Source organism: Brachyistius frenatus, unplaced genomic scaffold (assembly GCF_029030835.1).
Source record: "Brachyistius frenatus isolate BFR_SWC_R1_liver_20210118 unplaced genomic scaffold, ASM2903083v1 Contig_475, whole genome shotgun sequence".
Lineage (NCBI taxonomy): Eukaryota > Metazoa > Chordata > Actinopteri > Embiotocidae > Brachyistius > Brachyistius frenatus.
The window spans coordinates 47,743-60,812 of NW_027211074.1; the positions used below are offsets into that span (position 1 = coordinate 47,743).

The window sequence follows — 13,070 nt, forward strand, 5'->3', positions numbered from 1 at the left end:
GCACAACTGAAACGAATTCAAAAGAAGTACAAGCATGTAAACAAAGACAGGGCCATGCAGTAATAGAGCAAAACCTGCTTTTGTTTGTATTTTTGGACTAAAATTCTCAAACCTATTTGCACTTCTTCAAATCTGGGTCTGCAGTTGCTTCCTTTCTCTTCCCAGTTTTCTCCTGGTCCATCACTGTCTCATTAAACCTCCAGTTTCCTATTTGTGTCCATATTTCTCTCTCTGAGGTCTGTTATGATCCATCCTCTCCCTCCCTCTCCTCCTCATCCTTCTCCTCCTGTGCTGCATCGCTCTGCCTCATGGCTTCCTCCTCCTGCTGCTGCTGCTGCTGCTGCTGCTGATGATGCTGATGCTGATGTCATCACCGCCTCCCAGCATCCCTGGCACAGCTGCACCGCCATTTTGCCTACTTTCAGACCGACTGACGGACAGATTGACGGCGGGCCGCTGGAGCATCCCGCACCCATCCTCCTATTTGTCCGTTTGGCCGTCGCCCCCCCCCCCCCCCTTTCTGTCTCCCACTCTTTTCTAATCGACGCACCGCTGTGTTCAGCACTCGGCCCGCCCAGCGCTGCAACTGAAGCTGAAGCTGAAGCCCAGGCAGACTCCCTCTTTCTCCGGCGGATTCTCCATGTATGGATGCGCTGAAGGAAATGATGCTGTAGGTTAACCAAAGACAGAGAGACGGACTAAACTACAGGCTGCCGAGGAGATTCAACGTCGGAGGATCGTGCGCCGCTTTGAATGGGCAGGGGATTCACCCTCTGTGGTTGTCGAGTCTGAGTTGCTGAGGTAAGTTACGGCTCCACCGACATGTTTTTCGTGGCAGAATAACGGTGTTAATGGATGTCACGCCTTGGTGTGGACAGTGTGTGTGTGTGTGTGTTTGTGATTTCGAGGCCTTTGTATACGCAAGAGACGCTGCGTCAGGGTGTTTAGTGTTTGATTTCGCTGCTGTCAACAATTGTCTTTCAAATGCTCAAATACATTTACAAAAATACCACTGGCAAATGCAGTCTATTGGATCCACATGAGCTCATAACAGTGCTAAATGTAATTTAGTCTGTAATAATATGATCTGACCTCCTCTCTGACGCAGTGCTCGATGATTTGGTGTCTGAGCTGTGAGTGTTTACGCGGCCTGTCTTTGAGGTGCGGCAGCCCGAGCAAGATGGAGGAGATAATATTTACATGGGTTATAAATATTCTCAAAGAGTCTCATTCTCAAATAATTCATATTTTTCTCACATTTATTGTGTAGGCTATAAAAAAAACACGACTGATTATAAAGATCTAAGCAGGATTTGGGTTTTTTCATCGACTGAGGCTGAGAAGATCGATGTGCGTTGCACTGTTATGAAGCAAATATACCTTTAAAAATCTCTAAATTAACAAAGAAAACAGATCAAAGCCACCTTTAAGGGATTCAAAGAAATAAAAACAGTAGTTAGATATTATTGTGAAAAAGCAGGGAAAGACACCACAGCCAATCCCAGACATCATGTGAGGAGATACAGTTTCATCACAAGGCCTGAGCCATGGTGGGGATGCTGCCCGGAGAATAAGCAGCCATTTTACTGGAGGATAGCAGGGATGCTGATGGTCTTCCTGCCAAATTATGGCCCTGCTATTTAGTCAGCGTGTTTTAGGAGCTGTGTGTTTCTATCTGAAGTCAAACTGACTGTAATTCAGGGTTGAAAATCGAGAATATGCCATGTGTTACTCTTAGCTGTTTCTGGCTAACAAAGCTTTATCATCAACATTTACTAATAAAAACAACAAGATATTGATAATTACTAATAATTCTATAGTTGTAGCTGTCAAACTATATTGTGTCACATAGAGGTGTAATTATATGGGCCTTTAAACTGCAGGTCATGTACGTCTGTTTTCCTATGACAATAACTTCATCTTCTACCTGTGCAGGTGCCAGGTGTGCATCTGTAGCCACACGGATCTCCAGCTCTTCCGCTCACTAACGCACTCACCTGAAACATGGCCGCGGCCTCGGTGAAGGTGGCGGTGAGGGTCCGACCCTTCAACTCCAGGGAGATTGGGAAGGACAGCAAGTGCATCATTCAGATGTCAGGAAACACCACGAGTGAGTATGAAGTCAGCTGGCAGTGAGACTTTCCAGAGGGAAATTAAACTTGACTTTATTTGAATGTTGTGTTAGATGATAAAAATGAAATAACAGGCGTCAATATTGTAATTGCATTGCTTTGAGAGATGGAAAATGTGCATTTGCTACTCCATGTTGACCTGCATTGTTTTAACTGTAATATCCTTTGCAAAAAGTAAAAGTGCACTTCAGTTGTCAGGAAGAAGTTTAATGTTTTATTCATTTTTATATTTCTCCCAATTTAGTTAAAGTACCATTTAGTCCTCCTTCTCCCCACTTTTCCTTGGGTGTTGTGGCTTTGCTGTGCAGGATGAATTATGTGCAGTTTCATACGCCCAGGCCGTCATCACTTTCATCTGTTGAGTGGGAAGAAGTTTTTCTGTGATCACCATAAATCAGTTTCAGATGTGGATATGAAATTACGTTACAATCAAGCCATTCATGGTCCAATATACAACATAGAGTTTGATGTGGACACGATACAAACTTTTCACTAAAGCAGGAGCCATCTTCTGCCCAGCAGTTAAACTTTAGAAAATTAACAATAGTTGCACAATAACAATATTATCCATTGGCAAAAAAAGATATTGTCCCAAGAATTTGTGGGGTTAACGTGGTACGTAACCACCAGCTTTAACTTGGATTGTTTAATTTGTATCAAAATGATTTATGAGATACTACCATCACCTAAAAGCTGGACACATAACATTTAAAAAGAAAATGCACATTTGAATGAATGCAACTGGAGATACAATGCCTTGTATTTAATGATTATGCAACGTTTCCTGCGTACTGTACATACAGTTTAAAATATACCAATGACATATTTATTAAAAAAAAACTATAATCTATACATCTTCCTTTTATTGTAGTCTTTGTATTTACCGTATCTGGAGCACTAAAATACTGCACACTTGCACCAACGTACACAGTTCATTCCCCATTGACTATATACATTGTAAACAGGCTCCATTTTTATGTTGTCAATTTTTAAATCTACAGTAAATAGGTTATAAATAGGTCGAGTTCAAATGCTGATAGCATCGACAAGTTCTTGAAAGATGCTTACTCAGGTGATTTTCCAGTCTGCTGACCTCAATCAAAACATGTCCTTATAAATAATTAAGATAGTTTGATACAGTGATTAGAAGGTTGTGATTGAGACAAAGTGTGTACCGTGTGAGACACAGAAATGTTTTGATGCCCTGCCGTTGTTTTGATCATATTTCGGTGACCTACATTGAGCCAAGTTTAGCATTTCCCCTCAGTTATTTGTCCCATAGGCAGCTCTGCCCTGCAGCAGCATTATAGTGGGCAGGGAGGCATGCAGCATCTTGGCAGTGAGAGAGGGACACAAAAGCTTCAGTCAGGCCTGAAGCCCGTCAGTGTGCGTAGGATGCAGCGACCGCCGCATCTCTCTTCTCTCATCATACGAGCTGCGGGCACCAAAAAGGCCTCGTTGTTCTGGTCGTGTTCAGACTGGGGGTCAGCTGATGCTTGTGTATGTGTGTGAGGGAGACAGAGGGGGTGTGTCAGCCTGTTGTGCCTGCCAGCGTTTTTAATGACCTCATTAAAGAACATTTAGACTTTCTTACTTCAACTCCTTAAATTCACTGGTTCTGGTTTCAAGTGCTTACAGCTCTCCGTCCTCTGATATTTTTCGGTCACATTGTGTTGCTTCAGGCTGGGTGCAAATTTCTGCAGGATGCTGCTGCTGCTGCTATAATTGAACTTGTCCACAGGGGGTGATACAGTGGATTCCATTTGCAGCCAGGGGAGCAGCTGCTCCTGCTCTGTTCTTGTTTCATACTAAACATACACGACACCCCTACTCTCTTTAAAAAGGTGTATTTAAAACTCCTTCTACCGACCCTAAATGTGAATCCTTTCTGATCCAGCGGGTTTTTGTTCTCTGTATTTGGTTAGAAGTGATATTATTTCAAAGAGAGTGCATTTTAACCTGTCAGGTGCTAAGTTTAGCTTTATTTACAGTATATGGTGATAAATTAGCTTTAATTACAATACCAGAAACTCTAAATCATACTGTAGAGGTGAAGATAACAACTGACAAATACATTACGCTTCTAGGTTGAACAGTGTGGGATTGGATTACTGGTTAGAATTAGCTTTGAAATAGGCACATATAGGAGCAGTAAATAATCAAAAAGACAAGACCAGACAAGACAGGATACTATTTGACTTCACTGACTATAAGGTGAAAAAAGAAAAAAAGCATTATTTGGGAGCATGTTATACATAACATATTTAATATAGTTATTCATAAAGAAGAAAACCAAAGGGAACCCACAGGCTAAATACACCATGAGTCTTGAACATACAAAGACAAAGTATACTGAGTGTTCTTGTTTTATTAGATTATAGAGGCTCTGAGCAAAAAGACAAAGGCTGAGCGAGAAAATGTTTTGCATTAAAAGATGTAGATTTACAATCAGTATGAACTTAAACGTTTTTACAGTTGTCATCCTGCAGCTTATGTAAAGTGAAAAGTGTATGTGAAAAGTCTGAATGATAGAATATGCAGGTTGTTAGAGTGACGCAGCGTTCGATGCCTCTAACTGATCTGTATCGGTGTCTTTTAGCGATTCTGAACCCCAAACAGCCGAAAGAAAACAAGAGCTTCAACTTTGACTTTTCTTACTGGTCACACACAACGGTGAGTTTTACAGCTTTCAGCAACTAAATACATCTACAGTCACACTAGTTAGATTAGAAAATTACTGATTTGCTCTGAAACGAATCACCAGTGACTAATTGATTTAACTTTTTTGCCTTCAGCACCTCATGTGTTTTTGATGTCTGTTAGAACATTAATGCAGTAAGTAATGATAATTATCTGTCTCTCTCGCATAATTTCCGCGCCGCTCTCATTATGTCTGCAGCCCGAGGACATCAACTATGCGTCCCAGATGCAGGTGTACAAGGACATCGGAGAGGAGATGCTGCTTCATGCTTTTGAAGGCTACAATGTGTGTATATTTGCATACGGCCAGACAGGAGCAGGGAAAAGCTACACCATGATGGGCCGACAAGAGAAAGACGAGCAGGGAATCATTCCTCTGGTAAATACAGAATATAGTCCTGACCGATAATGAAACACAACATCCTTTAAATTTTCTCACTGACACAGCAAATAGTTCATTTTTTAAGAATTCATGCACACAGATATTGGATCAAAATCTTCTTCTTCAGTTGTAAAGATGCAACTTTGACCACAAAATGATTTCTACCTCTTTGTTTTCTAGCTATGCGAGGATCTTTTCACCAAGATCAATGACAGTAATAGCGGCAACAGCAAGTCTTACTCTGTGGAGGTGAGTAATGAGCTGTTTCTCATATTTGTCAGGTGTTCCTTTGCAGAATAACTCTCAGTTTAGCTCAGTTTTGTAACCAACTTACATTTAATAAAAAGAAACTTAATCAATTAGTTTCTGCTGTTTAACTCTCTTAACTCCAAGCAGTTTCTGGGCTGCTTTTGCACCTGTCACATTTTTATTCACTGAGTTGATTTTTTTTTTTTACTGCACCAGCTAGTTGTGCACCTCTTTGGAAACAGCATGATCATGGCTAAAATTAGGAAGGAACTCAAAACGTACTTTTGTGCAGTGTAACACAGTTATAATGTCATGAATAAAATAATAAGAAAAAACATAAATTTAATTTCTTTGATGATTTATTTTACAGAAATTGAAAAAGATGGAGCCTATACACTGTATATATACGTTTTGGCAAGTACCCACAAGTGTTACCAAGACTGGCAAAAAAGAGTGTCGGGCTCCACATACCATACATATTCAAGTATTTACAATCTTACAACCTCTTAAACCTTGCTCTCTGCTCTCCATCCTCTACTCTTGGCTCTGGCTGGCAGTTCAGTTGAAGATTTGTTGAATTTTATCACGTGACTGTTGGGATCAGCAGAGTCATGAAACAAATTTGGTTCTGCACATAATATTGATAATTTGCCCAAAATTATCCATTTGCACAGATAATGTTGGGCAAATTTTTAAATGGCACGTACAATAAAGTGATTTGATGAAATATCACTTTTGTGATCTTAGATTTTGTTTTGTTTTTTCTGACAGAAGTGTTCAATGCACATGATTAGTTCAAGGACCCTTGGAAATTTTTTAATATTTTATTTTCACTTTTTCTGGCTGAAGAATGGTGTAATTGTGGCCATTAAAATAAAAAGGGGAAAAACAAGATAAATTAGATGAACTATCCTCCTCTACCATAAATCCTGTTGCAGAGGATTAGCTCATATTGTAATTGTGTTATTTTATCAGATAGTCAGAAACTAATCCATTCACTTTTAAACTTTTATAGCTCCAGAACCCACAGAGCATTTAAAATAGCAGATTAGTAACTCATAGATTTTGTTTTTCCAACTACCTATCCCCACAGGTGAGTTACATGGAGATCTACTGTGAGCGTGTGCGTGACCTGCTGAACCCCAAAAACAAAGGAAACCTGCGTGTCAGAGAGCACCCTCTGATGGGACCCTACGTTGAAGATCTCTCCAAACTAGCCGTCACCTCCTTCAACGACATTCAGGACCTGATGGATTCTGGAAACAAGGCCAGGTTAGAGAGCGACGAGGAGCTAATCAACTAGCAGCGATGGAAGGGAAAGATGAAGACATCAATTATTTGGCTGGGATTGATTCATTCATCAGTGGATGGATCGGATGATGGATGTTTGTAGCAGATAATAACTGATGGATAGAAATGTTTGAGTATGGATTTCTGCTTTTTTCAGGACTGTGGCTGCTACCAACATGAATGAGACCAGCAGCCGCTCCCACGCTGTCTTCAACATCATATTCACACAGAAAAAACATGACATGGATTCAGAAAACACATCAGAAAAGGTTTGGAAACAACCTGCTTTAAAAATCAATAAGGAGCGTTGCTCCCAGGCTGAAATGATTTTATGAGCTTTTATGAGCTAAGAGGAGGACATCTGCGCTGTCGTTATCTGATGAACGTGTTGCTGTTTTGACTCAGAACCGCACTTAACACTTTACTGCCAGCTCTTCTAGTGCGGTTCCGGTGAATTGTATTAGCTGTGTTGAATGTTTAATCTTCTACACAGAGAGTAATTGTTTTGAAAATGTTTTATATGATAACCACAGGTCAGTAAGATCAGTCTGGTGGACTTGGCTGGCAGTGAGAGAGCCGACTCAACCGGAGCGAAAGGAACCAGACTGAAGGTGAGTACAGTCTGCTGTTGCATCCGGGGGGGAGGATTTAATTTTGGATGTACTTCAAATTCTAAATGTACTCATGCATAGATGGACGAATACATCAAATGGCTGATTATGATTTTTTTTGTGGTTGCAGGAAGGAGCAAACATTAACAAATCTCTGACCACACTGGGGAAAGTTATTTCTGCTCTTGCTGAACAGGTATGATTTATACATTTTGCTGAGAATGTTCTGGAAATTATTTTGTGTTGTTTAAATATAAAACTATTTTCTCTTGCACCTTTTTAGGATTCAGCACCAAACAAGGTCTGTGTTATGAACTGCATATCACGATTTATTTTTATTCAGTGTTTTTTTCAGGGTGCATCACAAATAAATTGTGTTTTGTTTTTTTTAATGTTCAGAACAAGAAAAAGAAGAAGGTGGAGAGTTTTATTCCCTACAGAGATTCAGTTCTGACTTGGCTACTGAGGGAGAACTTGGGTATGCAAACACACTGAAAACAACTCCAGAATGAAATTTGTGTCTGTTCTGTGTCAATTAAAGCATCTTCTTTTTTTCTGTGTTTCAGGAGGAAACTCTCGCACAGCGATGGTGGCTGCCCTCAGCCCTGCAGATATTAACTACGATGAAACTCTCAGTACTCTCCGGTGAGATGTCATGAAATCTCTTATCTCTATTAAATCAGATGTTTTTCACTGGGAATGCATTTTAAAAATATGGTCAGACTTACCCCAGAGGGTCAACCTGGTAAATAGATGTACTGATAAGATGTTTGATTATTTTTCCTGCATGAATTTGCATACTAATGAGTAAAATTGGACTACATGTATCTTTGTGGTGTTACATCATTCGTGGACATTCAGTATGCTGATCTAGTTTAATGGCTTTCTGACCTTCGATGGCCTCCATCCCTTCAGGTATGCTGATCGTGCCAAACAGATCCGCTGCAACGCTGTGATCAACGAGGACCCCAACAACCGCCTGGTGCGTGAGCTGAAAGAGGAGGTGGCTCGTCTCAAAGACCTGCTGTACGCTCAGGGCCTGGGAGACATCATAGAGAGTGAGTGTCAAATGGGGAAACACAACTCATATATAGTGTACTTTAAGATGCACACACACATGCTCTGTCAGCAAGAGCTTTTGTGAAGGTGTTTCCTTTCTGTACATTGAACACGGTGGTTAAATTGGAACGTGGGTGTCTCTCACACACAGTCTCTTCTCTCCTCTGTCCTATCAGCGTATCGCTGCGCGGGTCCGGCCATCACTGGTTTGAAATGTGTGTATAACTAGCAAGCCTGCGCTTTGCAACTACTAGAAAGGAATCGCAAGCTGGCCCTTCCCTCTCCACCACACTAGAGACCAAACTAACAATCCCAAGAGACTATTTGTGAAGTCAGACAATTCATTGATTTGATCAAAAACATTATAAGCACACAATAATTAGAGCAACACAAACATTTTCCACAAGGTAAATCTTGTTGCTGTAATCCATTAATTTGTTTCTTAGGATTTCTGCAAAATGGCGTCCTCTTTTCTTTCCATTTGTTCAGATTTCCATGGCAACACATGTTTTCAGTATTTTTTTTTTTGGGGGGGGGGGGGGGTGGAGTGGGGGGAGAAATCTCTGAATACTTTTATCTACAATTTTCAATGGTCTGCAAAAGCTTTACACTGTGACCCCACAGTGACTCTTTGTTTCTGTCGTTCATTATATGTTGCAGATAAAAGGAAGGCAAAAAACAATGTGACCCAGGGTTGGCATACAGCATGCTGTTAATGCATTTATTTATTTTTTTTCAAGATTGTGACCATGGAATAAAGAACTTGCTGGAAGGACGCCATTTTAGATCACTGACTTTGCAATCTGGTTTCTGTGTATGGAGCTACTGTAATTAAAGCTACATGAGTCAGGTGCTTAGAGGCCTGCAATGCCAGGAGCTATTCCACCAAAGATTGTGCTCAACAGTTCAAAGACATTAGTATATGCTTCACAAAAAAAGAAACCACTCAGGCTGTTTGTGGTCACGATTCATTGTAGTGATGTATCTGTATTTATTTTTTTTAAACTTTCTCATAACCGTGCTTGCGAGCTTGTTTGAGCCTGGTAATGTATAGCTCAGTGTCAGAAAAAAAAGACATCTGATGGCTGTTTCACAAAACCTAGACAAGGGATTAAACCTGGCTGGAATAAGCTTTGGTTTGGTTTCACAAAAGCAGTGGCACATAAATTACCATGGAGATTTATTCTGTGCAGGTAGCCTCCTGCTGACCAGGCTAAGAGCCAGGCTTGATTAATCCTGGTGCCTTTCAATCAGCAGTCACTTTGATCAGAAACCAATTTCTTACAATTATTCCATGTTTTAATGTTAGTTGGCTATTTTGCTTTATTTATATGCTTTTAATGCAGAAAATATATTTATTAAGACTGCTGTTCAATAGAAGTTTGATGAAAATTGTGTTGCAGTTGTTGAGATGATTAGAAATGGCAGATAAAGTGATAAGGGCAATATGTAAAGTTTATGGAAACAAAGTTTCTCCCTTTACAATGGCATGCCCATTTTACATGACATCATTGATGATGAAGGCTCATACTGAGAAAAGGTTTTGGAACATTCAACAGGTCGGATAGGAAAGTATTTATCGTCAAACACTAGTGATTGTTTACATGTATATGCGTCAGTAAATCTGTAATCAACCACAAAGTCTTTTCTTAGACATCTGTGAATGCGCATTTATCTGGATCAATTACACCTGATTTGACCGAGCCAACCTGAGCTTGGCAGTTGTGAAACAGATTAAGCCACGATTCACTGACTAGACTAGATCCAGCCTAGCTTTCCTCTGTTGTCCTGGATTTCTGGATTCTGCTTTTGTGAAACAGTCTCCTGGTCTTGAGCCTTCAGTCTCTCTGACATTTTATGCTCTATCAGTTTGAGTTGCTCTTTTCTCACTGTCTGCAATCGCTATTGTAAGCAAAGGACCTCTGCTTCTTTGATCCATCATTTGAGCTTTCTCTTCTTTTTTTTTTGTACTCCTCCCCGTTGTTTCCCTATTTTCTCCTTTTTAATCCGTCTCCCTGCTTGTTCCCGATGTCTCTCCTTAATCACCGTGCGTCTGCTCCTACCTTCCGTCCGTCCTTCTGTCCATCCTTCCTTGCTCTCCTCCATACAACGCCTCTCTCTCTGGCAGACCTGTGCGATTACAAGAACTTTGTGAATAATCGCCAGGCTGTCAATCAAAGGGGTGATCTCTCCACAGTGACCAACGTCATGACGGGAATGAGCCCCTCCCCCTCACTCTCGGCCCTGTCCAGTCGCGCTGCCTCCATCAGCAACCTCCATGATCGCATTTTCAGCCCGGCCAGTGAGGAGACCATTGAAAGACTCAAGGTAGGAAAGATGAGGGGAGATGTCGAGATGGGAAATGTTCAGTGTTATGAACATGGAGGTTAGATGTGCACAAAAAGAAAGAAATAACATTAATGGGAATTGCAGAGAAAGCGCAAAAGTGTCAGGCAATTGATGTTTCAGTTTGGGCTCTGTAAATATCTTCGATAATTTCACCAACAGGAAACTGAGAAAATCATTGCAGAGCTCAATGAGACATGGGAAGAGAAGCTGCGTCGTACTGAGGCCATCCGTATGGAGAGGTTTGTCCAAGATGTTTATACTGCGTGTCATACTGGGGCTTTCCTTTGGATGGAAGACCTGTCCTTATCTCTCATTCACGATAGTTTATTATTTCAATTATTCTTAATCTTTTCCCTGAAATTTACAGTCAATTTACCCTTTCCACAACTGCCTGTCTTGTGTGATGGTCTGCCTACATTTAAACAATAAGCTTGTTTTTGATTGGATGTAAAGTTAAAGGATGTGTTGAACCGTGACATTTCCATATCGTTTTGAGAGTAGGAATACGCTATATTTTGGCAAACCCAGCATGCATTTAGGGATTGAAATGTCAGTTCCTCCATTAGCTGGTTGGTCCACCAGTTTGGTTCAAACTGTGGCTTTCATTTGTATTTGCTATAATGTTATTACAGTAGTTCTATTTGGAAATGACTAATAATTATTAGATTGTCTACTATAATCATACATTCAATGGATTTTTGTGTGGATACACCTGTGACTATTTATAGTAGCAGCAGTCCATGAAGGATTCATATAGTCCTCATGTCCATATGGGCAGAGCAGTGAGAGTTAAAAGTTTAACAGTGGTAGAGGCAGAATCATCAGCAAAATCCTCTCACTTAACATCTTCCAATCATTCCTGTTTTCTTATTGTTGTTTGTAAAATCCTACGTTATGACTCTGACTCTGCGACTGCTCCCTGCAGAGAGGCCCTGCTGGCCGAGATGGGTGTTGCCATGAGAGAAGATGGAGGCACTGTTGGCGTCTTCTCCCCTAAAAAGGTAAGATGCTTGTTCTAGTTGCACAGACTTCAAACATGTCAGACACCTCAAAAAAGGCACACAACAGTCACAGGAACTTTCCCAGCGCACACAGACACTATAACATATTTGTCCTTTCCCTTTTAGACCCCTCATCTGGTGAACCTTAATGAAGATCCGCTGATGTCCGAGTGTCTTCTGTATTACATCAAAGATGGCATCACCAAGTAAAGATTTATCTATTTTCAGTTTGAGAGTTAATCCATCCAAATACAATAGATGTGTTCTTTTAGGAATTTGTATAATTTTGATGATGTTATCTTCTTTCAGAGTTGGCCGTGAAAATGCTAAGACTCGCCAAGACATCGTTCTCAGCGGCCATTTTATCAAAGATGAACACTGCACGTTCAGCAGCACCACCGGCCCTCAGGGAGAAGGTAAAGGCTGCAGATCTCTGGAGATCAACATATAACAGTGTTAAATAAATGTTCCACTATATAAATACATACATTTTTAAATACTGTGTTGTAATGCTGTGATGGTTAAGAGACTTTTTCTGGAATAGGATGTGTCATCCTGGAGCCGTGTGAAGGATCAGAGACATATGTGAATGGGAAGAGAGTGACCGCTCCCATTGTTCTGCGGTCTGGTAAATTGAATTCATCTTATTATTTATATATATTTATATATATATATATATATATACATTAAATAGATGCTGTAAAACTAACCTACTATACCTATAAGAGAGAGAAATTAGTCTGAAAATGAAAACAGCCACCAAATTATTTTAGTTATTCATTTGCATTTTTAAGGCAACCGCATCATTATGGGAAAGAGCCACGTGTTTCGCTTCAACGACCCGGAGCAGGCTCGTATGGAGCGAGAGAGGACGCCGTGTGCTGAGACTCCAGTGGAGCCTGTCGACTGGGCCTTCGCTCAGCGAGAGCTGCTGGAGAAACAAGGCATCGACATGAAGCAGGAGATGGAGCAGAGGTGGGTGTGCAGGGATATTGATGAATGAAAAGTGACTATTTTGTTTTCAGGTTGTTAAGTTTTAAGATGTGTCGTACTTTGCACCCTGATTTTGGAGATTTGTCTCTAAGTATTAGAATTATTATCATCATTATTTGCACAGTTTGTTTATGTTAACTGACATTAAATCTTGCAGGCTTCAGGAGCTTGAGGATCAATACCGCAAAGAAAGGGAAGAAGCCAGTAATCTACTAGAACAGCAGAGGCTGGTGAGTTGAAGCTCTGCTTAATAACAGCAAATTAAAAGACAAATTATTCTGGTTATTGATATTCATAAATCATC

General features: G+C 40.6%; 2 protein-coding genes across 6 annotated transcripts in view; one reads left to right on the top strand and one right to left on the bottom strand.

Moving 5' to 3' along the window:
- The window catches only part of ppp1r7 (protein phosphatase 1, regulatory (inhibitor) subunit 7), a 109,919-nt gene that overhangs the window by 45,594 nt on the left and 51,255 nt on the right, over nt 1-13,070 (bottom strand). The window lies entirely within an intron of this gene.
- Nucleotides 434-13,070, top strand: part of kif1ab (kinesin family member 1Ab) — a 28,551-nt gene continuing 15,914 nt past the window's right edge. For 2 of the 5 annotated variants that reach the window (XM_069687579.1, XM_069687580.1), the window contains exons 1-21: nt 434-801; nt 1,936-2,110; nt 4,732-4,805; nt 5,032-5,211; nt 5,395-5,463; nt 6,557-6,735; nt 6,911-7,022; nt 7,287-7,364; nt 7,495-7,560; nt 7,648-7,665; nt 7,764-7,842; nt 7,931-8,009; nt 8,280-8,422; nt 10,552-10,751; nt 10,932-11,011; nt 11,698-11,773; nt 11,900-11,979; nt 12,083-12,189; nt 12,318-12,401; nt 12,568-12,748; nt 12,924-12,996. In XM_069687579.1, coding sequence (XP_069543680.1) covers nt 2,005-2,110; nt 4,732-4,805; nt 5,032-5,211; nt 5,395-5,463; nt 6,557-6,735; nt 6,911-7,022; nt 7,287-7,364; nt 7,495-7,560; nt 7,648-7,665; nt 7,764-7,842; nt 7,931-8,009; nt 8,280-8,422; nt 10,552-10,751; nt 10,932-11,011; nt 11,698-11,773; nt 11,900-11,979; nt 12,083-12,189; nt 12,318-12,401; nt 12,568-12,748; nt 12,924-12,996 — 2,064 coding nt within the window. In that variant the 5' untranslated portion in view covers nt 434-801; nt 1,936-2,004. Of the gene's footprint in view, nt 802-1,935; nt 2,111-4,731; nt 4,806-5,031; nt 5,212-5,394; nt 5,464-6,556; nt 6,736-6,910; nt 7,023-7,286; nt 7,365-7,494; nt 7,561-7,647; nt 7,666-7,763; nt 7,843-7,930; nt 8,010-8,279; nt 8,423-8,599; nt 8,639-10,551; nt 10,752-10,931; nt 11,012-11,697; nt 11,774-11,899; nt 11,980-12,082; nt 12,190-12,317; nt 12,402-12,567; nt 12,749-12,923; nt 12,997-13,070 lie in introns of all 5 variants that reach the window. The other 3 variants (XM_069687581.1, XM_069687582.1, XM_069687583.1) reach the window with 2 other exon arrangements.